This window comes from Oncorhynchus kisutch, linkage group LG3 (assembly GCF_002021735.2).
Source record: "Oncorhynchus kisutch isolate 150728-3 linkage group LG3, Okis_V2, whole genome shotgun sequence".
Taxonomy (NCBI): domain Eukaryota; kingdom Metazoa; phylum Chordata; class Actinopteri; order Salmoniformes; family Salmonidae; genus Oncorhynchus; species Oncorhynchus kisutch.
The window spans coordinates 2,585,968-2,611,836 of record NC_034176.2 but is presented as its reverse complement, the minus strand read 5'-3'; the positions used below and the strand labels follow the sequence as shown (position 1 = coordinate 2,611,836).

Below are 25,869 nucleotides of genomic sequence, written 5' to 3'. Positions count from 1 at the left end.
TTTCTGAGGATTTAAAAAATGTATTTAATCCATTTTAGAACAAGGTTGTAACATAACAAAATGGGTAAAAAAAAATCTAGTGGTCTGAATACTTTCCGAATGCACTGTAATCCTGCACAGTACAGTACAGCACCACCGCCTGAGTAGGTCAGCCATATTAAAAACATCATCACAAGGTGGACAAGTGAAAGTCTCTCTTGTCCAAGACGCTTCTGTCGTTCCATGATCTGGTTTTGGCACGCTGTATGACATAGATCCTTCCCGGACCAAATTTACTCTGAGGGGGGGGAGAATAACCCTGCAATGTTAGCCCAACATGTCTGTCTGCCTCGTTCGAATATGTAAAAAAAAAAAAAGGACATTTCTCCATTGTAGTTAGGTCACCTTGGAGTTGTGTAAGATATGTCTGTGTAGTACAGCAGCCATACAGAAATCCTGTGTTTAACCCTGTATGTTTATCCATTGTACGTCAACCAAGCTGACATATTCATTCTATGGGTGTCAGGTTACACGTCAACCAGACTGACACATGAGTTCTATGGGTGTCAGGTTACACATCAACCAGACTGACATATTCATTCTATGGGTGTCAGGTTACACGTCAACCAGACTGACATATTCATTCTATGGGTGTCAGGTTACACGTCAACCAGACTGACACATGAGTTCTATGGGTGTCAGGTTACACATCAACCAGACTGACATATTCATTCTATGGGTGTCAGGTTACACGTCAACCAGACTGACGTATTCATTCTATGGGTGTCAGGTTACACATCAACCAAGCTGACATATTCATTCTATGGGTGTCAGGTTACATGTCAACCAGACTGACACATGAGTTCTATGGGTGTCAGGTTACACATCAACCAGACTGACATATTCATTCTATGGGTGTCAGGTTACACGTCAACCAGACTGACTTATTCATTCTATGGGTGTCAGGTTACACGTCAACCAGACTGACACATGGGTTCTTTGGGTGTCAGGTTACACATCAACCAGACTGACATATTCATTCTATGGGTGTCAGGTTACACGTCAACCAGACTGACACATGGGTTCTTTGTATGTCCAGTCGATATGTCTGTTGAGTTATACAGAGGTCCGTGGTTTCCTGATGACAAGCTGCACGGGGCCTTTGCTGACAGTCTTGATAATGTTCCAGGCGTCGTAATGCATGAGGCCCTGCAGCGAGCTCCCGTTCACCTCCAGTACCTCATCCCCCACGTCCACCACCCGCGACAGCTCCGCAGCACCACCTAGAGGATGGGAGGAGAACATGGTTAGTCAAAATAATAAGCCAATATAAGGGGTAATACTGTACATGCTTATGACAAGTCTTATAATGTATTATAACGTTATCATAATACTGGTTGACTTTAAAGGGATACTTTAGGACTTTGGCTACTTCCCTAGAGTCAGATGAACATGTGGGTCCCATTTTTAAGTCTGGAGGAAGTTACAATTACTAAGTAGTGATATCCTAGTAGATCCCCATAGACTTCCAGCCATTGCGCTAACCATTAGTTCATCTGACTATGGGGAAGTATCCATTAGTTCATCTGACTCTGGGGAAGTATCCATTAGTTCATCTGACTCTGGGGAAGTATCCATTAGTTCATCTGACTCTGGGGAAGTATCCATTAGTTCATCTGACTCTGGGGAAATATCCATTAGTTCATCTGACTCTGGGGAAGTATCCATTAGTTCATCTGACTCTGGGGAAGTATCCATTAGTTCATCTGACTCTGGGGAAATATCCATTAGTTCATCTGACTCTGGGGAAGTATCCATTAGTTCATCTGACTCTGGGGAAATATCCATTAGTTCATCTGACTCTGGGGAAGTATCCATTAGTTCATCTGACTCTGGGGAAGTATCCATTAGTTCATCTGACTCTGGGGAAGTATCCATTAGTTCATCTGACTCTGGGGAAATATCCATTAGTCCATTAGTTCATCTGACTCTGGGGAAGTATCCATTAGATCATCTGACTCTGGGGAAGTATCCATTAGATCATCTGACTCTGGGGAAATATCCATTAGTTCATCTGACTCTGGGGAAGTATCCATTAGTTCATCTGACTCTGGGGAAGTATCCATTAGATCATCTGACTCTGGGGAAGTATCCATTAGTTCATCTGACTCTGGGGAAGTATCCATTAGATCATCTGACTCTGGGGAAGTATCCATTAGTTCATCTGACTCTGGGGAAGTATCCATTAGATCATCTGACTCTGGGGAAGTATCCATTAGTTCATCTGACTCTGGGGAAGTATCCATTAGTTCATCTGACTCTGGGGAAGTATCCATTAGTTCATCTGACTCTGGGGAAGTATCCATTAGTTCATCTGACTCTGGGGAAATATCCATTAGTCCATTAGTTCATCTGACTCTGGGGAAGTATCCATTAGTTCATCTGACTCTGGGGAAATATCCATTAGTCCATTAGTTCATCTGACTCTGGGGAAGTATCCATTAGATCATCTGACTCTGGGGAAGTATCCATTAGATCATCTGACTCTGGGGAAGTATCCATTAGTTCAACTGACTCTGGGGAAGTATCCATTAGTTAATCTGACTCTGGGGAAGTATCCATTAGATCATCTGACTCTGGGGGAAGTATCCATTAGTTCATCTGACTCTGGGGAAGTATCCATTAGTTCATCTGACTCTGGGGAAGTATCCATTAGTTCATCTGACTCTGGGGAAGTATCCATTAGATCATCTGACTCTGGGGAAGTATCCAGTAGTTCATTAGTTCATCTGACTCTGGGGAAGTAACCATTAGTTCATCTGACTATGGGGAAGTATCCATTAGTTCATCTGACTCTGGGGAAGTAACCATTAGTTCATCTGACTATGGGGAAGTATCCATTAGTTCATCTGACTCTGGGGAAGTATCCATTAGTTCATCTGACTCTGGGGAAATATCCATTATTCCATTAGTTCATCTGACTCTGGGGAAGTATCCATTAGTTCATCTGACTCTGGGGAAGTATCCATTAGTTCATCTGACTCTGGGGAAGTCTCCATTAGATCATCTGACTCTGGGGAAATATCCATTAGTTCATTAGTTCATCTGACTCTGGGGAAATATCCATTAGTTCATTAGTTCATCTGACTCTGGGGAAGTAGATAAAGGGATTCATTGCTAAAATCCTGAACTATCACTTGAAGTAAAATGTTACCCATACGTTTAATGAACACGCCTTGTGTTTACACAGAGGAGTTTAATGTGTTATTATTTGTTATTTTTGTTAAATAAAGAAGGACTTTGTCTCTATGAAACCCTGTTGTAATAGATACTGCGTGTGATTTTCCTTGACTTGCACTGCCTCTCCTCGTTGTGATGTCTGTGTTGGCAGACAAACTTACTGACCCTGCCTGTTCTGACAAGCACGCTGGTCACTGGCGACATCTGGTGAACATGTACTGACACTGACTCAGCCCACAAGCCCAGTCATGAAGAAACATACTGCCTAGACCAGAGTTTCCTGACTTGGTCCTGAGGGTGTGTGTGTTTGTGTGTGTGTGCGCTGACCTTTGAAGACTCGTTTGACGTTGAGGGGGCGGTCTCCATGCGCCGAGGCTTTGCCCCCCTCCAGACTGAAGCCCAGACCAGCTGATGTCTTCAGGAGCTGTATCCTCAGAGCCCCGTCAGGACCCATTTCCACCACTACTGGAACACACACACACACACACACACACTAGTCAACAATGGAATGAGTATGTTGTGTCCAAACCATTTGACTGGTACTGTCTGTCTGTCTGTCTCTCTCTCTCTCTCTCTTTCCCCCCCCCCCCCATACCTGGTCTAGCTGTCTCAGGCCCGTTGTCTCTGCACCCTGGGGAGAAGCTTCGCCCTGTGCGGTGGTACAGGTCATGGTGTCTTGGAGACATGTGTCCTTCACTGTCCTTCCCCCTGCGAAGGACCACCAGGGCCTGAGAGGACAGTCTAGCCTGGTGGAGACAGGACAGGGCTTCTCCGTGGGACGTCCCCTCCAAACTGCTGCCGTTGATGGACAGGACGCTGTCCCCCTGCTGAATGGTACCTTCCAGGCCAGCTAGCCCTTTGGAGAAGACACGATGGACCTGGCCAGTGGGTGGAGTTAAGATTAAACATTTTGCAGGGGCCTTAGTGAAAGTCTACACAGCTCATATACAGTCTTCACAGTCTGTCAACGTAGGCACCTCTCTCTCTCAGGGAGAGCCAGGTAGAGCTACAGCGTGGGCACCTCTCTCTCTCAAAGGGAGAGCCAGGTAGAGCTACAGCGTGGGCACCTTTCTCTCACAGGGAGAGCCAGGTAGAGCTACAGCGTGGGCACCTCTCTCTCTCAGGGAGAGCCAGGTAGAGCTACAGCGTGGGCACCTCTCTCTCTCAGGGAGAGCCAGGTAGAGCTACAGCGTGGGCACTTCTCTCTCAAAGGGAGAGCCAGGTAGAGCTACAGAGTGGGCACTTCTCTCTCAAAGGGAGAGCCAGGTAGAGCTACAGCGTGGGCACCTCTCTCTCTCAAAGGGAGAGCCAGGTAGAGCTACAGCGTGGGCACCTGTCTCTCTCAGGGAGAGCCAGGTAGAGCTACAGCGTGGGCACCTCTCTCTCTCAGGGAGAGCCAGGTAGAGCTACAGCGTGGGCACTTCTCTCTCAAAGGGAGAGCCAGGTAGAGATACAGAGTGGGCACTTCTCTCTCAAAGGGAGAGCCAGGTAGAGCTACAGCGTGGGCACTTCTCTCTCAAAGGGAGAGCCAGGTAGAGCTACAGCGTGGGCACTTCTCTCTCTCTCTCTCTCTCTCTCTCTCTCTCTCAGGGAGAGCCAGGTAGAGCTACAGCGTGGGCACCTCTCTCTCTCAGGGAGAGCCAGGTAGAGCTGCAGTGCGCCACTTCCACCAAGTATTAACTCTGGGGTGTGAAGAGTATACGCAATCAAGAAATCATATTTTTTGTGTGTTTTTTATTCATTTAGAACATATTCTATACTTTAAAAAAAAAATTTAACCCGTCTCCTCCACTTCATCTACACTGGTTGAAGTAGATTTCAAAAGTGACCTCAATAAGGGATCATAGCTTTCACCTGGACTCACCTGGTCAGTCTATGTCATGGAAAGAGCAGGTGTTCCTAATGTTTTGTAAACTCAGTGTAGAACCAGGACACAAGGAGGACGAACCCATTTTGGTGATTTCTAGCATATCATCAAAATAAATCAACCACAGCACATGTTGTCAGCAGTGTTTACTTGGTTGAGGTCAGATACCACACTCTCATAAGGTAATTTCCCCCTCTTAATCATATCACAATCAACTTTTACCAGTTGAATGTAGACACCAATATCCATTTTTTTTGTAATAAACATTTTCTAAAATATGTTATGCATACATGCAAATGAGGTTATATATCATAAAATACGTGCATTATTGCATTTAACGCAAATCTGTTTTTTGCGTTAAGTTTTTTTTTTTATTCCATTTTTGTCCAGAGCAGGAAAATACTTTAAAAACATCTTTCTACCTGTATAATACTAAAATACACGTAAAATACATTTATGGTGCATTTTTCCAAACAAAAACTATTTAGAGATACATTGAGCTCTAGACTAGACTGAGCATACGGGCCTGTGCAGCAGCCTGGATGTTTGACGTCTCTGGATGTTTGACGTCCCTGGATGTTTGACGTCCAGATGTTTGACGTCCGGATGTTTGACGTCCGGATGTTTGACGTCCGGATGTTTGACATCCCATGTTTGACGTCCCCTGGATGTTTGACGTCCCTGGATGTTTGACGTCCCTGGATGTTTGACGTCCAGATGTTTGACGTCCCTGGATGTTTGACGTCCCTGGATGTTTGACGTCCGGATGTTTGACGTCCGGATGTTTGACGTCCGGATGTTTGACATCCCATGTTTGACGTCCCTGGATGTTTGACGTCCCTGGATGTTTGACGTCCCCTGGATGTTTGACATCCCATGTTTGACGTCCCCTGGATGTTTGACGTCCCTGGATGTTTGACGTCCCTGGATGTTTGACGTCCCCTGGGTGTTTGACGTCCCTGGATGTTTGACGTCCCTGGATGTTTGACGTCCCCTGGATGTTTGACGTCCCCTGGATGTTTGACGTCCCCTGGATGCTTGACGTCCCTGGATGTTTGACGTCCCCAGGATGTTTGACGTCCCCTGGATGTTTGACGTCCCCTGGATGCTTGACGTCCCTGGATGTTTGACGTCCCCAGGATGTTTGACGTCCCCTGGATGTCTGACGTCCCTGGATGTTTGACGTCCCCTGGATGTTTGACGTCCCTGGATGTTTGACGTCCCCTGGATGTTTGACGTCCCTGGATGTTTGACGTCCCTGGATGTTTGACGTCCAGATGTTTGACGTCCCCTGGATGTCTGACGTCCCTGGATGTTTGACGTCCCTGGATGTTTGACGTCCGGATGTTTGACGTCCCCTGAATGTTTGACGTCCCTGGATGTTTGACGTCCGGATGTCTGACGTCCCTGGATGTTTGACGTCCCCTGAATGTTTGACGTCCCTGGATGTTTGACGTCCGGATGTTTGACGTCCCCTGGATACTCGCTCTCCTCTGAGTGAGAGAGCTCTTGTGGGCACTCTGACAGACACTCAAACTAATCAGCGGAGTTTGGGAATTTTTCTAAATTTGACATTAATCCCTTTTAAATTTGATTTCTTCCCAACAGAAATGCTCCACATTTTCAAAGTGAAAGAAAAAGTATAGAAAATGTTAATAAATTAATTCGTATGTCTTCACACCCCAGGTCCTACTTGGTGGAAGCTCTGTGTCAAGCCCTGACCTTAGTTATCTTTGTTGTCTTTATTATTTTGGTTAGGTCAGGGTGTGACAAGGGTAGTTTGTTTAGTTTTTGTATTATCTAGGGGGTTTTGTATTGTCAAGGGGGTTTTGTATTGTCGAGGGTTTTTTGAATGTCTAGGGGTTTATATGTCTATGGTTGCCTAGATTGGTTCTCAATCAGAGGCAGCTGTTTATTGTTGTCTCTGATTGGGGACCATATTTAGCTAGCCACATTCCTTGGGTATTTTGTGGGTTGTTATTCTATGTTTAGTTGCCTGTTCTGCACTAGCCATATTGGTTCACGGTTCATTTTGTTGTTTTGTTTGTTTTGTTTACTGTTCGTTCTTTAATTAAAGAAGACGGACGCTTACCACGCTGCGCCTTGGTCTCCTCATTATGATGACTGTGACACTCTGGGGTGTAATTTTACATTCTAAATGATTTAAACGATTTATAGCTGTAATTTTACAAACTCATTCTAAATTATTTATAGTTGCAATTGCTGCCAAAAGTGCGTGTGCCATGTGGAACAGGCAAGAACATCCAACATAATCCCCTTTTAGCTAAATGTGACATATTTTCTAATTAAAATAGATTCCCTAACAATATGCCACATTACATTGCTCAAATATCCAAATAGCGTTTCTGCTAAAATACAAAACACACTACTGTACTTACAGATATAGACTTTTGCTCAAGGTCCACTCCTCCAGCGATGCTGAAACCAAGTCCCGAACCCTCATCTTTGGAGAAGACTACAAAGTGGGTATCATCTTTAACCTAGGGTAGAGGGGGGACCAGACGCAACACACACAGAGACACAGGAAGGGAGCTTTCAAGACAAGGATGAAAATACTGTCTCAGACATATCGTTCACGCTCCTGTCCTCTAGCCTCGATCCAGATCTGTTAATACCAACTCCTGTCACTCAACACTCAGTAAAGACAGCAGAAATACATCTGTGACCTAAACAAACACTGTGTTTGGTTACCTGAGAGAGAGCTTTGGCCTCCTGTAGCAGGGCCAACACATCTGTCTTGGAGGTCAGCGAGGCCAAGACCGTCTGCAGCTTACTCTGCTCCACCGGACAGCCAGCCAGCACTGTCAAACTGGAAAGAAGACAGAAAAGAAAACATTTAAATATAATAAATACTATAGAAGTGACTTTACTCATATGTGTCTGTCTCTGTCTGTCTGAAATCTTGGGAAAGTTAAGGATTGGAAATTTAATTCACATTGTAGAAATAGAAAAATATAGAGATGGTTGGTGTTTTTACTCACCTGATGGACCAGCTGCTGAGATCTGTTTGACCGTTGGTTACCCCCTGAATGGCATCCTGGCTGGCCACACCGTCGCTCCGACTGGCCCTGGTCGGAGGCACACCTGTGGGTTCAGCAGGCAGTTGACAGCACCCTGTCTGGTTCTGGAGGGCCTCTGTGAACCTGGCTGGGTGGATCTCCAGCTCCGTCTTAAATGTGCCGTTGGTCCCTGGGTTGCTGGAGAAGTCATCGGTGTACAGCTTGTCCAGGTCGGGCATGCTAAGGGCCCTGAGCTCCCTCAATCTGGATCGGGACAGGTTAGCGTGGCCCCGAGCCTGGCCCCGAGCCTGGCGGCACCGCATCACCGGGGGCGTTTGAGGAGTTAGGGTCACACCCCCGGGGGGCAACATTTTGGAGATTTCACCGTCCGCAAGTTCGTCCCGTGTTTGTCCAAGTGGAGCTTCGTTTGTGCTGCAGCTTTGTGTCAAAATGTCAAAGTTCGGGAGAGTCAGACTTGACGGCGACTTGCGAAGCTGAGGCGACAAAGGGGTCAAGGGGGTTGAGACGTTAAAGTTGTCGACGCATGAGCTGAAGCTTCTTCGTAGCGAGCGGCAGTCTATGGAGTTCACCGAGCCGGACATGTAGCCAGACAGTCTTCGGTTAAGAGGAGGCTTCAACGTTGCCGTCAGAGCATAGGACTGAGCGAAGGACTGGATCTCGATACATTTGAGCGCTGGCTTATCGAAGCTGGCCAGGTTCTCGAAGGACTTGATCCTCTGGCGGACAGAGAAGGGGTTGGGATCCCCGGGGGTGCTGTTGTCCGTGGAAAAACTACGGCGCTCCATCATCTTCAGTTTGGACTTGTTGGCTTTCAGGTTTTCCACAGCCATATCTGTTAGACAGGAGTTTCTAAGAGAGATGTTTATGATACCATTGCTTATAGGCAAAGGAACCACATCTACGGATTCTAGGCCTATTGAGTTCACTGCTGAATCATTTGTAGTGACGTTTTCTGAATTACACACAGAGTCAGGGGCAGCAGGCCTGAGATTGGTCTCTACTGCACATCCATTGACGTGTGACGTAATATCTGATATATGAGTCGTTTGAGTAATTGAGTAATTCTTTGAATTCACAGTTTCCTTTCGCATCAGAACTGGCGTAGACGATGAGGAGGAAGGAAGAGTAGAAGAGGAAGATGAGAGTCGCACCTCAATGAAAGACCTCTGGGTAGTTGGGACTGATTCCGGTTGTTCCTTGGACGTAGCAGTAGCTGATGTCACTTGCTCCTCTTTGTTAGTGTGAAGCTCCAACTTAGCTGACTGTGCTGCCTCCAACGTGGTAGTGGTTGTGGGATTGGACTTGGGGTTGCACTTGTCCTGTGTTCGGTCACCTGCTTTGAGGGAGGTGCTACTGATTCTGCTCAGATCCAACTGTTTGCCAGTCTTTAAGCTGCTAGATAAGGCTGCTGCCTTTCTGGTTAGCAGAGGAGAGTCTACCTTCTTAGCTTGCAGTTTGGGGGACTGGAGCGGGGAAGTTTTGCTTGCTTTCCTGAGGACTGCCGGACTTTCGGCGCTGGCTGGTTTCGGGGAAAGCTGCTGCTGGGTTTTGTTCTTACTCTTAATGCTGAGCCCCTTCAGTTTGGACATCGGAAGACTAGTAGGGTTATTCTGGACCAACCTGGGTTCCAGGGAAACTTTCTCTCCCTTCTTGTCTCTTGTCGTTGTTAGAGATGATCTCGATGACCCAGATCTACTATAGTTGGAGGGCATAGCCTTCGCCGCCGTTGAATGGGATACTGCTGATGATGATGATGACGATGATGTACTATTAGATAGTTTACCTGATGTCGGCCTGGCTGTCCTCTCCTGACTCCGTGGGGTGAGGCTTTGGGTAGCTGCTACAACAGAAGTTGCCTGGCTGGGTTTTATCACAGGTGTAGCAACGTTGCTGCCACTAACCCCATTGGCAAAGCATTCTGAAGACCTTGCCGGGCCTGGAGTGGGTACAGAATCTGTGTCCTTGGAAGACTGGGGGTGCACCATTTGGCAAAGGGAAGCTTCGGACTCTGCAGTCAAACAGGCACCTGAGGACTGCGAGCCAGATAGACTCTGAGACAGCGAGGGGGAAGTGATAGGGTTGGATTGGGTTGTTGTTACCACAGAGCAGTCTTTGTTTTGCTGAGAGGCAGCAGCAGGGTGAGTAGCTGCCGTCATAGCAGCATCAGAAGTGGCAGAAGCAGCAGAGTCTAGTACTACATCAAAGGGCCCAGACTCCTTTGTATAGTGGCTGCCGTCAGAGCCAGAGATAGGGATAGAGAGCCGGGGAGACAATGGCCCATCTGTTGGGTGAGTCAGCGCTGCCTGGCTCAGAGTGCTGGGCCGCTGGGACTCACTGTAACAAATCTCCACTTCCTCCTCATCAGAATCTGTGTCCTGTGGCTCAGCGCCGACAACGCGGCTCCCCCGTTTGTTATCGCCGGCAGTGCCATGGCTGTTGTCGGTGACCGTGTCTTCACTCTCTGAATCGCTGTCATCGACCAGGCTGTACATGTGGCACTTTGAGGCGGAAGAGGCACCAGGTGGTTTCTCCACCCCGTTTGAAAGAGCATTCTTCCCCTCGTCTGTGAGATTACTGCTAAAGTTTCTGGAGTAGTTGTTCAAGAATGTTTTACCCACAGGCAAGAGGCGACAATTGTTTCCAGAGTCCAAGACAGAGAAGTCCAACTGACTGGGCCGTGTTGGAGGAGTCTGAACATTACTATTGTCTTTCTCTGGCAGGGCCTTGCTGTCCAGAGCTGACTTGCAGGATGTAGTCTCAGTACATTGTGCTTCTGAAGGGGCTTTGGGGGTTTTGGACGAGAGCGCACTCTCAACATCGGAGGAACTTAGTTCGGTTATGACGTCATCGATGTAGGTGACAGGTATTTCACTGCTGTGGTTGGTTGGGGCTGTGGGTTTGAAATTGTGATTTGTTGCTGAGGAGGAGGAGGAGGAGGAGGAGGGAATTCCTGGATTTGGATAACCCCCATTGGCCTCCTGGGAAGTTCTGGACTGATCCAGTACGGAGGGTTCGATGACATCACAACTCCCCGATGACATCATGAGGCTGGAGAGGTGATCTACAGCTGTGTGGAGGAAGATCGGACTTAATGAATTAAAGGGGCAGTGAGACATTTTTGTTCGATACAACTTTGCTTTATAAGTTGCTCTTATACCGTTAAGGTAACACTGTAATTACTACGATAACAACATGGCTGTTACATTATTTCAGTAACTGGGAGTGTAACAACATGTTAAAAGAAAACACAATTTTCTTGACATAACAACTAGATTTCCTCTCCAGATGTTCATTCTTCAACTCAATTTGACACCATCATTCATCTCAATGACCTTGTGTCATCAAGCCATACACGAGAGAGTGGAAAACTGAGCGATTGGACACCAGTGTTTAACGGGATAGTCATTAATACCAATAATGTGACCTAAAGCACCAATAACGTCAAACAAAACCAGGAAGTGAGCTGACATATGGGTTCTGTTTTAGATCTCAACATTCCTGCTATCCTCTGCCAGTGTATATGTTTCCTCTGTTCCACAAGCAACTTCAAACTCTCTAATCTAAGCAGAACCAGCAGCCCCTGTTTGGTCCACAGCCCAGCAGAACCAGCAGCCCCTGTTTGGTCCACAGCCCAGCAGAACCAGCAGCCCCTGTTTGGTCCACAGCCCAGCAGAACCAGCAGCCCCTGTTTGGTCCACAGCCCAGCAGAACCAGCAGCCTGTTTGGTCCACAGCCCAGCAGAACCAGCAGCCTGTTTGGTCCACAGCCCAGCAGAACCATATAGTCATATTCATTATGATCTAGGATCAGGTCCTCCCTGTCCATATAGTCATATTCATTATGATCTAGGATCAGGTCCTCCCTGTCCATATAGTCATATTCATTATGATCTAGGATCAGGTCCTCCCCGTCCATATGGTAATATTCATTATGATCTAGGATCAGGTCCTCCCAGTCCATATAGTCATATTCATTATGATCTAGGATCAGGTCCTCCCTGTCCATATAGTCATATTCATTATGATCTAGGATCAGGTCCTCCCTGTCCATATAGTCATATTCATTATGATCTAGGATCAGGTCCTCCCTGTCCATATAGTCATATTCATTATGATCTAGGATCAGGTCCTCCCTGTCCATATAGTCATATTCATTATGATCTAGGATCAGGTCCTCCCTGTCCATATAGTCATATTCATTATGATCTAGGATCAGGTCAGCTCTGTCCATATAGTCATAGTCATTATGATCTAGGATCAGGTCCTCCCTGTCCATATAGTCATAGTCATTATGATCTAGGATCAGTTCCTCCCTGTCCATATAGTCATATTCATTATGATCTAGGATCAGGTCCTCCCTGTCCATATCATCTTATTCATTATGATCTAGAAGGCTAAGCTGATCCCAAGAAAAAGTTATGGTCATGTCGATGTAGACACCAATGTAGAAATTGAATGCATTATGTATGCATGGGACAATGACATACAGACAGAGACATACAGACAGAGACACACAGACAGAGACATACAGACAGAACACACAGACAGAGACACACAGACAGAGACATACAGACAGAGACATACAGACAGAGACATACAGACAGACACACAGACAGAGACATACAGACAGAGACACACAGACAGAGACACACAGACAGAGACACAGACAGGGACATACAGACAGAGACACACAGACAGACACACAGACAGAGACACACAGACAGTGACGTATAGACAGAGACATACAGACAGAGACACACAGACAGACACACAGACAGAGACATACAGACAGCGACGTATAGACAGAGACATACAGACAGAGACACACAGACAGACACACAGCCAGGGACGTATAGACAGACACATACAGACAGACACATACAGACAGACAGACACATACAGACAGAGACATACAGACAGAGACACAAAGACAGAGACACAGACAGGGACATACAGACAGAGACATACAGACAGAGACACACAGACAGACACACAGACAGGGACGTATAGACAGACACGTACAGACAGACACATACAGACAGAGACACACAGACAGAGACATACAGACAGAGACACACAGACAGAGACACAGACAGGGACATACAGACAGAGACATAGACAGGGACATACAGACAGAGACACACAGACAGAGACACAGACAGACACATACAGACAGACACATACAGACAGAGACACACAGACAGAGACACACAGACAGAGACACACAGACAGAGACACACAGACAGAGACACACAGACAGAGACACACAGATTGGTTCGGTAGGTTGGTGTTCCTGCTGTATCTGCTCATGTTGTCACATAAAGTCACATTTCTGAATCTAATTCAGCGGATCTTAAACTTTTTCAGCCTCGAGACCCAAATTAGAAACTGTCCATCTTCCCGTGAGCCAAATTAAGAGGAAATAATGTGTGATTATAGATGTATACTCATCATAACTCCCCACCCACCTCTCACATGCCCAGGGACCAATATGGGTCCCGACCCATAGTTTAAGAAAACCCTGATTCCTAGGAATACATATTTATTTGTTTCTGCTTAGTGACCAAACATAAGCAACCCACAGGAATCCCACCACGTCCCAAAACAACAACAACAAAAAGCCACAAATCTAAACATTGGCTAGCTAAAGAAAGCTAACAGCTAATGCTAGCTAACAAAGCGGTTAGCGGCGGAGGACTCCCCCAAACCTTTACTACTGGGCAGCTTCTAGTCACTACTGAGGTAAATGAACGGATAGTCACCATGGATACAAAGCCAGCAGCGTGACGTTCCCTTTGGGGTGCAGGGTTAGGGTACTGCCAGCAGGGGGCAGACTGTTGAGCCAGCTGAGATCCTACATAGCGGTAGCGTTAAGGAGGAGAGGTGGGGGGCAGACAGACCTGTGCTCTTAATAACTGCTGTAGAGGAGTAGTTCACAAGGGGTCCTGATCAAACACTTTAAAACCAGAGTTCATTTTTGTCAAGTTTGAGCAAATTTTCGACTGAGTGAGCTGTTGTCATTCAAGTGAACTATCCCTTTAACTATCCCTTTAAAAAATGCTTCCTTCCTTCAGGGATCCCTGATCTTGATGTTGATCTGATGTTTGTTGATCCTGGGGACACCACCCAGGTTAAGGACACCACCCAGATTAGGAACACCGCCCATGTTAGGGACACCACCCAGGTTAGGAACACCACCCAGGTTAGGGACACCACCCAGGTTAGGGCGAGTCTCTCGTTCCAGATGCTGGACCGTTGATTCTGTTATTCAGTTAGTATTGAGGAGGAAATAGTTCAACATGCCAGGTTCAGCTGTTATAACGCTGTCATAGGGATGATACGACAGATTATAACAACCGCCAGCGTAACTTCCATGCTACTGACGGGTAGCTCCACATCTGTTATGTTTCACGACGTAATGTCACTTATACAAATCTGAATAGGTGGTTGTCACAGGGCAGATATGATGTCACTGCACGACAGCGTTTTATAACAGGCATGACGTCAAATGACGGGTTGTTTGATTCCCCAGGGTGCTTAGTGAAGGTTGACATGGTCTCACCTGACACAGGCCTCTTGACCTCTAGCCTGAGCGTCACAGGAAGGTTGTGCATGAGCTCACAGACGTCGTGGTAGGAAGAGGAGCCGACGGGAGTTTCCCCGATCGATATGATCTCGTCTCCCACACACATCCTGCCCTGGGATTCCTGCAACCAGGGTCACGTGTCATAAGGTTCACAGGTCCAAAGAAGGGGACAGTGTATGAGGTCATAAAAAGGGGCCAGTGTATGAGGTCATAAAAATGGGACAGTGTATGAGGTCATAAAAAGGGGACAGTGTATGAGGTCATAAAAAGGGGACAGTGTATGAGGTCATAAAAAGGGGACAGTGTATGAGATCATAAAAAGGGGACAGTGTATGAGGTCATAAAAAGGGGACAGTGTACAGATCAGATACATCATTATGTTATGTAATGGTAGGTGAAGACATTAGGACAAGGAACAGACAGCCAGAGTAATAGTTTTATATTGCAGTGTACTGCAGTTAGATACATATAGTCTGTTGACTTCTGATTGACTCATTATACCAGTGGTGATTAACCTGGTGGATTTTTGACGTCTGTGTTGACATTAGCCTGGAATCCAAACTGATATGGTGAGATATTAGTTTGGATTTCAGGCTGGGAAGACGGTAGACGTACCCTCTCGGCCGCTCCTCCAGGCCTCAGTCCGGTGATCACCACCTTCAGAGGAGAAGACTTGATCTCCAGGTCCAGACCGAAGGACTCCTCCTCACTCCTCCTCAGGACCACCTTGTCGATGGTGCAGACCCCCGCCAGCTCGCTGCAGGCTTCGCCCTTCTTACAGAGGGGGTTGAGGTTAGAACCAGGCTGTCCTAAGGAGCAGCTGGAACCTACCCCAGGCTGAGGGAACAGAAACTGTGAGGATAGGGAGGTCGGAGACTCCTCTCCTTTGGTTCTCTGGTTCTGCTGGTTAGTTGGCTGGATTGGCGGGGCCTCGATGCTCATCATGCTCTTGACGCGGGTCACAGCCTTGTGTTCCAGCTTAGGGGAGCGCTTGGGCTCCAGGGGGCCCTGAAGGTCCTTCCTCACACCCAGGTTACTAGGGCCTGTCGTGGGGCTAGACCTTCCTTCCCCGACCCCTTCCTCTGACCCCAGAGAGATTCCGTAGAGCGGGGAGAGCGGTCCCTCGCTCTCCTCAACTGATGATGTAGCGATCACAGTACCAGAGTCAGCAAGCACCACGGGGGTAGTGCCATGACCAGCCATCCGGTGAACCGGCGGGGTCACTAGAGAGAGAGAGAGACAGAAACAGAGACAGAGAGAGAGAGAGAGAGAGATGGAGAGAGAGAGAGAGACAGAGACCGAGAGAGAGTGAGAGAGACAAAGAGAGAAAGAGAGAGAAAGAGGGAGAGAGAGAGAAAGAGAGAGAGAGAACGAGGGAGAGAGAGAGAAAGAGAGAGAGAGAACGAGGGAGAGAGAGACAAATAGAGAGAGATAGAGAACGAGGGGGAGAGAGAGTAAGAGAGAGAGAGAACGAGGGAGAGAGAGAGAGAGAACGAGGGAGAGAGAGAAAGAGAGAGAGAGAACGAGGGAGAGAGAGAAAGAGAGAGAGAGAGAGAGAACAAGGGAGAGAGAAAGAGAGAGGAATAAAAAATAAATAAAGGAGAGGGTTTAATGCACATCCAACTGCTGCACAGGAACTGAACAAAAATACCCAAAAAGGGATCTCTTCATAAAATTTGTGAGACAAATACAACATTTCGAGTCAACCACACCAACACGTTTCGACCAACACGAACCTCACCTGCATCGTCTTCATCATCATCATCGCTGATCTCCTCCTCATAGCAGATGACCCGTCTCTGTCGGAGCAGCGGGCTGCGGACTGCGCCGCTACCGGGACTACCCACACTGGGCTGGTTGGCCTCCGCCGGCAGGTTAACCACAGGGTCACCACGGGCCCCAACCTCCACTATCACACAGGATCACCAGAGGAGATACACCGAGAGGGACAAGTCAGAACGCCGTTCAACTGAATGCTCATTCTAGCCATGACACTGGAAAATCCCTAGTAACCCTGGACTGTACCATGTGGCTGTGTGGGGGGGTAGTAGACTGTACCATGTGTCTGTGTAGGGGGGTAGTAGACTGTACCATATGTCTGTGTAGGGGGGTAGTAGACTGTACCATGTGTCTGTGTAGGGGTGTAGTAGACTGTACCATGTGGCTGTGTAGGGGGGTAGTAGACTGTACCATGTGGCTGTGTGGGGGGGGGGTAGTAGACTGTACCATGTGTCTGTGTAGGGGGGTAGTAGACTGTACCATGTGTCTGTGTGGGGGGGTAGTAGACTGTACCATGTGGCTGTGTAGGGGGGTAGTAGACTGTACCATGTGGCTGTGTAGGGGGGGTGGTGTTGCAGCTCCTGTGGTTGAGGATGTCGTCATCACTGGAGCACATCGCCATGGTTTCTGACAGCGACGAATGACTGGTCACTTCCTGGGAGAAGTACTGAGATAGCTCCGCCTCCGAACTCAGTGACCCTTGCTGCAGGGAGGGAGAGAGATGATTGATTGATGTGTAGACTGCTGATGTGTGGCCTGTGACTAGTGATGCTAGCCTGTTGGGGAACCTTGAGAATGTAGTAATTACAATCACCAAGTAAAACTGGATGGATTGATGGGTTGATTGATTGACTGATTGATTAGCCTCACATTGATCTGGTACTTCCTGTATATAGCTCCATATTGATCTGGTACTGGTACTCCCTGTATATAGCTCCACATTGATCTGGTACTTCCTGTATATAGCTCTATATTGATCTGGTACTTCCTGTTTATAGCTCCATATTGATCTGGTACTTCCTGTATATAGCTCCACATTGATCTGGTACTTCCTGTATATAGCTCCACATTGATCTGGTACTTCCTGTATATAGCTCCATATTTATCTGGTACTTCCTGTATATAGCTCCACATTGATCTGGTTCTTCCTGTATATAGCTCCACATTGATCTGGTACTTCCTGTATATAGCTCCACATTGATCTGGTACTTCCTGTATATAGCTCCACATTGATCTGGTACTTCCTGTATATATCTCCATATTGTATTTGATTTAATTCCTGTTGTTACTATTATTACTATTATTATTAGGTATTTGTGTAACTCTGCATCGTTGGGAAGAGCTTCTAAGCATTTCCCAGTCAAGTCTACACCAGTATTCGGCGCATGTGACAAATAGAATTTGATTTGATTTGAATTTGATTGTTTGATATATTGATTGACAGGTTGCATAGTGTACCCTGCTAGCGGGCTCGAGGAACCTCTTCATGGTCCAGCTGAGGGAGGAGCCATCTCCTTGTTTGGCCTTCACTGTGGAAGAGGGGCTCTTAGAGGGCAGGCCTAGAGGTCAGAGTTCAGACGATACAGGTTAGAGAAACATTCACTCAACCACTCCAATCAACTGACTATGATTACAGGTGAGAGAGAGAGAGCGAGAGAGAGAGAGAGAGAGATAGATAGATAGAGATAGAGAGACAAAGAGAAAAACAGAGAGAGAGAGAGAGACAGAGAGAGAGAGAGACAAAGAGAGAGAGAGACAAAGAGAGAGAGACAAAGACAAAAACAGAGAGAGAGACAGAGAGAGAGATAAAGAGAGAGAAAGAGAGAGAGACAGAGAGAGAGATAAAGAGAGAGAAAGAGAGAGACAGAGAGAGAGAGAGAGACAGAGAGAGAAAGAGAGAGAGACAGAGAGAGAGAGAGAGAGAGACAGAGAGAGAAAGAGAGGGAGACAGAGAGAGAGAGAGAAACAGACCTAGTGTTTGAGAGACGTGTCCTTCCTTGCTCAGACTGTCTCTGTGTGTGGACTGACAGATCACGTCATCCATCTCCTGCTCTGAAACCTGGAGCAAACACAGAGGAGAAAACAACATCCATCTCTTGTGAAAAGCTGAAGCTCCCAGTTTCTACTAGTGACTACAGGGGTAGACAACCCTGGTCCCACATCAGGGGTAGACAACCCTGGTCCCACATCAGGGGTAGACAACCCTAGTCCCACATCAGGGGTAGACAACCCTGGTCCCACATCAGGGGTAGACAACCCTAGTCCCACATCAGGGGTAGACAACCCTAGTCCCACATCAGGGGTAGACAACCCTGGTCCTACATCAGGGGTAGACAACCCCAGTCCCACACCAGGGGTAGACAACCCTAGTCCCACATCAGGGGTAGACAACCCCGGTCCTACATCAGGGGTAGACAATCCTGGTCCTACATCAGGGGTAGACAACCCTAGTCCCACATCAGGGGTAGACAACCCCGGTCCTACATCAGGGGTAGACAACCCTGGTCCTACATCAGGGGTAGACAACCCCAGTCCCACACCAGGGGTAGACAACCCTGGTCCTACATCAGGGGTAGACAACCCTAGTCCCACATCAGGGGTAGACAATCCCGGTCCTACACCAGGGGTAGACAACCCTAGTCCCACATCAGGGGTAGACAACCCTGGTCCTACATCAGGGGTAGACAACCCCGGTCCTACACCAGGGGTAGACAACCCTAGTCCCACATCAGGGGTAGACAACCCTAGTCCCACATCAGGGGTAGACAACCCTGGTCCTACATCAGGGGTAGACAACCCTGGTCCTACATCAGGGGTAGACAACCCCGGTCCTACATCAGGCGTAGACAACCCTGGTCCCACACCAGGGGTAGACAACCCTGGTCCCACACCAGGGGTAGACAACCCCGGTCCTACATCAGGGGTAGACAACCCCGGTCCTACATCAGGGTTAGACAACCCTGGTCCCACACCAGGGGTAGAAAACCCTGGTCCCACACCAGGGGTAGACAACCCCGGTCCTACATCAGGGGTAGACAACCCTGGTCCTACATCAGGGTTAGACAACCCTGGTCCCACACCAGGGGTAGAAAACCCTGGACCCACACCAGGGGTAGACAACCCCGGTCCTACATCAGGGTTAGACAACCCTGGTCCCACACCAGGGGTAGACAACCCTGGTCCCACATCAGGGGTAGACAACCCTGGTCCTACATCAGGGGTAGACAACCCTGGTCCTACATCAGGGGTAGACAACCCCGGTCCTACATCAGGGTTAGACAACCCTGGTCCCACACCAGGGGTAGAAAACCCTGGTCCCACACCAGGGGTAGACAACCCCGGTCCTACATCAGGGGTAGACAACCCTGGTCCTACATCAGGGTTAGACAACCCTGGTCCCACACCAGGGGTAGAAAACCCTGGACCCACACCAGGGGTAGACAACCCCGGTCCTACATCAGGGTTAGACAACCCTGGTCCCACACCAGGGGTAGACAACCCTGGTCCCACATCAGGGGTAGACAACCCTGGTCCTACATCAGGGGTAGACAACCCTGGTCCTACATCAGGGGTAGACAACCCTGGTCCTACATCAGGGGTAGACAACCCCAGTCCCACACCAGGGGTAGACAACCCTGGTCCTACATCAGGGGTAGACAACCCTAGTCCCACATCAGGGGTAGACAATCCCGGTCCTACACCAGGGGTAGACAACCCTAGTCCCACATCAGGGGTAGACAACCCTGGTCCTACATCAGGGGTAGACAACCCCGGTCCTACACCAGGGGTAGACAACCCTAGTCCCACATCAGGGGTAGACAACCCTAGTCCCACATCAGGGGTAGACAACCCTGGTCCTACATCAGGGGTAGACAACCCCGGTCCTACACCAGGGGTAGACAACCCTAGTCCCACATCAGGGGTAGACAACCCTGGTCCTACATCAGGGGTAGACAACCCCGGTCCTACATCAGGCGTAGACAACCCTGGTCCCACACCAGGGGTAGACAACCCTGGTCCCACACCAGGGGTAGACAACCCCGGTCCTACATCAGGGGTAGACAACCCCGGTCCTACATCAGGGTTAGACAACCCTGGTCCCACACCAGGGGTAGAAAACCCTGGTCCCACACCAGGGGTAGACAACCCCGGTCCTACATCAGGGGTAGACAACCCTGGTCCTACATCAGGGTTAGACAACCCTGGTCCCACACCAGGGGTAGAAAACCCTGGACCCACACCAGGGGTAGACAACCCCGGTCCTACATCAGGGTTAGACAACCCTGGTCCCACACCAGGGGTAGACAACCCTGGTCCCACATCAGGGGTAGACAACCCTGGTCCTACATCAGGGGTAGACAACCCTGGTCCTACATCAGGGGTAGACAACCCTGGTCCTACATCAGGGATAGACAACCCTGGTCCTACATCAGGGGTAGACAACCCTGGTCCTACATCAGGGTTAGACAACCCCGGTCCCACAGCAGGGGTAGACAACACCGGTCCCACATCAGGGGTAGACAACCCCGGTCCCACAGCAGGGGTAGACAACCCCGGTCCTACATCAGGGTTAGACAACCCCGGTCCTACATCAGGGGTAGACAACCCCGGTCCTACATCAGGGATAGACAACCCCGGTCCTACATCAGGGTTAGACAACCCCGGTCCTACATCAGGGTTAGACAACCCTGGTCCTACACCAGGGGTAGACAACCCTGGTCCTACACCAGGGGTAGACAACATTGGTCCCACACCAGGGGTAGACAACCCTGGTCCTACACCAGGGGTAGACAACCCTGGTCCCACACCAGGGGTAGACAACCCTGGTCCTACATCAGGGGTAGACAACCCTAGTCCTACATCAGGGGTAGACAACCCTGGTCCTACATCAGGGTTAGACAACCCTAGTCCTACATCAGGGGTAGACAACCCCGGTCCTACATCAGGGTTAGACAACCCTAGTCCTACATCAGGGGTAGACAACCCCGGTCCTACATCAGGGTTAGACAACCCTAGTCCCACATCAGGGTTAGACAACCCCGGTCCTACATCAGGGTTAGACAACCCCGGTCCTACATCAGGGGTAGACAACCCCGGTCCTACATCAGGGATAGACAACCCAGGTCCCACATCAGGGTTAGACAACCCCGGTCCTACATCAGGGGTAGACAACCCCGGTCCTACATCAGGGATAGACAACCCTGGTCCCACATCAGGGTTAGACAACCCCGGTCCTACATCAGGGTTAGACAACCCCGGTCCTACATCAGGGGTAGACAACCCCGGTCCTACATCAGGGATAGACAACCCTGGTCCTACATCAGGGTTAGACAACCCTGGTCCTACATCAGGGTTAGACAACCCCGGTCCTACATCAGGGGTAGACAACCCTGGTCCTACATCAGGGTTAGACAACCCTGGTCCCACATCAGGGGTAGACAACCCCGGTCCCACATCAGGGGTAGACAACCCTGGTCCCACATCAGGGGTAGACAACCCCGGTCCTACATCAGGGGTAGACAACCCCGGTCCTACATCAGGGGTAGACAACCCCGGTCCTACATCAGGGGTAGACAACCCCGGTCCTACATCAGGGGTAGACAACCCCGGTCCTACATCAGGCGTAGACAACCCTGGTCCTACATCAGGCGTAGACAACCCTGGTCCTATATCAGGGATAGACAACCCTGGTCCCACATCAGGGATAGACAACCCATATCTGCCCCTGATGTAGTACCAGGGTTGTCTACCCCGGATGTAGACAGTACCTGTGGCTCTACAGGACCTGGGTCGTTTACCCCGGATGTAGACAGTACCTGTGGATCTACAGGACCTGGGTTGTCTACCCCTGATGTAGACAGTACCTGTGGATCTACAGGACCTGGGTTGTCTACCCCTGATGTAGACAGTACCTGTGGCTCTACAGGACCTGGGTTGTCTACCCCGGATGTAGACAGTACCTGTGGCTCTACAGGACCTGGGTTGTCTACCCCTGATGTAGACAGTACCTGTGGATCTACAGGACCAGGGTTGTCTACCCGGATGTAGACAGTACCTGTGGCTCTACAGGACCTGGGTTGTCTACCCCTGTACTAGTGCAACAAGTGTTTGAATGACACCATGCGGCCACCAGGTGGCAGTGAAATCAGGATGATCTCCAACAGAAAAGGACAAGATGCTTTTTGCTCTGATTTCAGTCTAAGTTAATAAGTTCACCCAAACTGGGTGGCTTTAGAACGGACAGGAACGTGTGCGAGCAGAAGTCCAATTGAAACACTTTATCTTTAACATATCAGATGGGTTTGATGTAGCAAGGCAGGAGTATGACTAGCTAGTAACTAAACAGAAACACAGTGTTCACCGTCAAGCACCCCAACAACTACAGTAGTTTAAAAACTCGATGACAGTATCACCTAATCTATGGATTTTCACATGACTGAGCAGGGGCGATTGCCATAGGTGGGCTTGGCCAGGCCGAGCCACTGGGGTGCCAGACCCAGCCACTGGGGTGCCAGGCCCAGCCACTGGGGTGCCAGACCCAGCCACTGGGGTGCCAGGCCCAGCCACTGGGGTGCCAGGCCCAGCCACTGGGGTGCCAGGCCCAGCCACTGGGGTGCCAGGCCCAGCCACTGGGGTGCCAGACCCAGCCACTGGGGTGCCAGACCCAGCCACTGGGGTGCCAGGCCCAGCCACTGGGGTGCCAGGCCCAGCCACTGGGGTGCCAGACCCAGCCACTGGGGTGCCAGGCCCAGCCACTGGGGTGCCAGGCCCAGCCACTGGGGTGCCAGGCCCAGCCACTGGGGTGCCAGGCCCAGCCACTGGGGTGCCAGGCCCAGCCACTGGGGTGTTTTGTGACAAAACTACACATATTAGAGTGTATTTTTATTGTTCCCAGCACAAGGTGCACCTGATCATGCTGTTTAATCAGATTCTTGATATGTCACAACTGTCAGGTGGATGGATTATCTTGGCAAAGGAGAAATGCTCCCTAACAGAGATGTAAAGACACTGTGCACACAATCTGAGAGAAATAAGCTGTTTTGCTGGGATCTTTTATTTCAGCTCATGAAACATGGGACCAAGACTTTACGTTTATATTTTTGGTTCGTATAGTTAGAGAGCTGTTATCTTTTGTTCAGCCTTCATTTGTCTGTAGCACATACAGGTTTTATAGTGGTGCTTTGCTTTCCCAGGGAGGCTACCCGTACGGGAAAAAATACATCTCAAATATAGATTTTTGATAATTTTTTTAGGATGCATTTTAAATATAAAAAATTGGCCAAATAACTTCCTTTTTAAAAAATGCTTTTAATACATTTGGAATATATTCCAATATATAGTACAGAATGTACTTAAAATGTACTTAAAATGTACTTAAAATGTTTATACAAATGTACTTAAAATGTTTATACAAATGAATGTTAAATGTATATCACAATATACCATATTTTTTATGCATCAGAAAATGTATTTAATGTGTTAAAGAATGTAGGTGAACGTTGGCTAGACGTAGGATGGAAGGAACCTTCTATAGAACCAGGTAAAGATGGAAGGAACCTTCTATAGAACCAGGTAAAGATGGAAGGAACCTTCTATAGAACCAGGTAAAGATGGAAGGAACCTCCTATAGAACCAGGTAAAGATGGAAGGAACCTTCTATAGAACCAGGTAAAGATGGAAGGAACCTCCTATAGAACCAGGTAAAGATGGAAGGAACCTTCTATAGAACCAGGTAAAGATGGAAGGAACCTCCTATAGAACCAGGTAAAGATGGAAGGAACCTCCTATAGAACCAGGTAAAGATGGAAGGAACCTCCTATAGAACCAGGTAAAGATGGAAGGTGTGTGTGTATGTGTGCGTGTGTGTGTGTATGTGCGTGTGTGTGTGTGTGTATGTGTGTGTGTGTGTATGTGTTTGTGTGTGTGTGTGTGTGTGTGTGTGTGTGTTTGTGTGTGTGTGTGTGTGTGTGTGTTACCTTGGCATTGGGATGTCGGCTGATGATGAGGCTAACGGGTCCGGGTCCACACTCACTCAGGATGGCGTAGGCCTCACTCAGAGCCACGTGACGCAGACTCACTGAGTCCACCTCCAACACCTGGTCCCCTCGACTAGATGAGGAGCAGAGAGATTGGATACACACACACACACACAAAATAATTTAGTATTACGTCCACTGCGTAAATAACCCTCATAGAAGACAGTGAAGAAGGACACTGAGACAGACAGACAGACAGACAGACAGACAGACAGACAGACAGACAGACAGACAGACAGACAGACAGACAGACAGACAGACAGACAGACAGACAGACAGACAGAGAGGCAGACAGACAGACAGACAGACAGACAGAGAGGCAGACAGACAGAGAGGCAGACAGACAGACAGACGGACAGACGGACAGACGGACGGGCGGGCAGGAGGACGGCGGAACAGACAGACAGACAGAGAGGCAGACAGACAGACAGAGAGGCAGACAGACAGACAGACAGACAGACAGACAGACAGACAGACAGACAGACAGACAGACAGACGGACGGGCGGGCAGGAGGACGGCGGACAGACAGAGAGGCAGACAGACAGACAGACAGAGAGGCAGACAGACAGACAGACAGACAGAGAGGCAGACAGACAGACAGACAGACAGACAGACAGACAGACAGACAGACAGACAGACAGACAGACAGAGAGGCAGACAGACAGACAGGCAGACAGACAGACGGACAGACGGACGGGCGGGCAGGAGGACGGCGGACAGACAGACAGACAGAGAGGCAGACAGACAGACAGACAGAGAGGCAGACAGACAGACAGACAGACAGACAGACAGACAGACAGACAGACAGACAGACAGTAGCACTAACCATCTGCCGTACAGTACACAATGCAGTCAGATCTTCTTGTTAATCTTCTGCAAGCACTTTCATATCAGGATTCAACCTTCCACCCTCAAAATATTAATATTGTGCCATACAGAATACATTCATGCATCTTTAGAGGTATAGAGAACTTCTTGGTTGAGAATTTTGACTTGAGTCAGTAAAGTCTTGATATTTGACATTTGGATTCTATTAGTGGCAGAACCAGAGAGAAACACACCCTCTTCTCCAAACAGACCCTCTCCACCCTGAGTTGCAGGGTATCTGCTGTTCTGTTCTCCCATACGGGACCCAGTCCCTCTCTCTTCCTCAATGGGGTGGCAGTGTAGCCTAGTGGTTAGAGCATTGGACTAGTAACCGAAAGGTTGCAAGTTCAAATCCCCGAGCTGACAAGGTACAAAATCTGTCGTTCTGCCCTTGAACAGGCAGTTAACCCACTGTTCCTAGGCTATCATTGAAAATAAGAATTTGTTCTTAACTGACTTGCCTGGGTAAAAAAA

The 25,869-nt window shown here is 48.7% G+C and overlaps 1 protein-coding gene across 3 annotated transcripts in view; it reads right to left on the bottom strand.

The window, feature by feature from the left end:
* Window positions 1-25,869, bottom strand: part of pdzd2 (PDZ domain containing 2) — a 157,722-nt gene continuing 131,853 nt past the window's right edge. For 2 of the 3 annotated variants that reach the window (XM_031816596.1, XM_031816598.1), the window contains 13 exons: window positions 24,468-24,600; window positions 18,463-18,550; window positions 17,950-18,050; window positions 17,038-17,194; window positions 16,454-16,621; window positions 15,328-15,935; window positions 14,689-14,833; window positions 8,089-11,194; window positions 7,799-7,916; window positions 7,486-7,587; window positions 3,815-4,097; window positions 3,547-3,684; window positions 41-1,262 (listed from right to left, as the gene is read on the bottom strand). In XM_031816596.1, the coding sequence (XP_031672456.1) occupies window positions 1,096-1,262; window positions 3,547-3,684; window positions 3,815-4,097; window positions 7,486-7,587; window positions 7,799-7,916; window positions 8,089-11,194; window positions 14,689-14,833; window positions 15,328-15,935; window positions 16,454-16,621; window positions 17,038-17,194; window positions 17,950-18,050; window positions 18,463-18,550; window positions 24,468-24,600 (5,314 nt within the window). In that variant the 3' untranslated portion in view covers window positions 41-1,095. Of the gene's footprint in view, window positions 1,263-3,546; window positions 3,685-3,814; window positions 4,098-7,485; window positions 7,588-7,798; window positions 7,917-8,088; window positions 11,195-14,688; window positions 14,834-15,327; window positions 15,936-16,453; window positions 16,622-17,037; window positions 17,195-17,949; window positions 18,051-18,462; window positions 18,551-24,467; window positions 24,601-25,869 lie in introns of all 3 variants that reach the window. The other variant, XM_031816597.1, reaches the window with a different exon arrangement.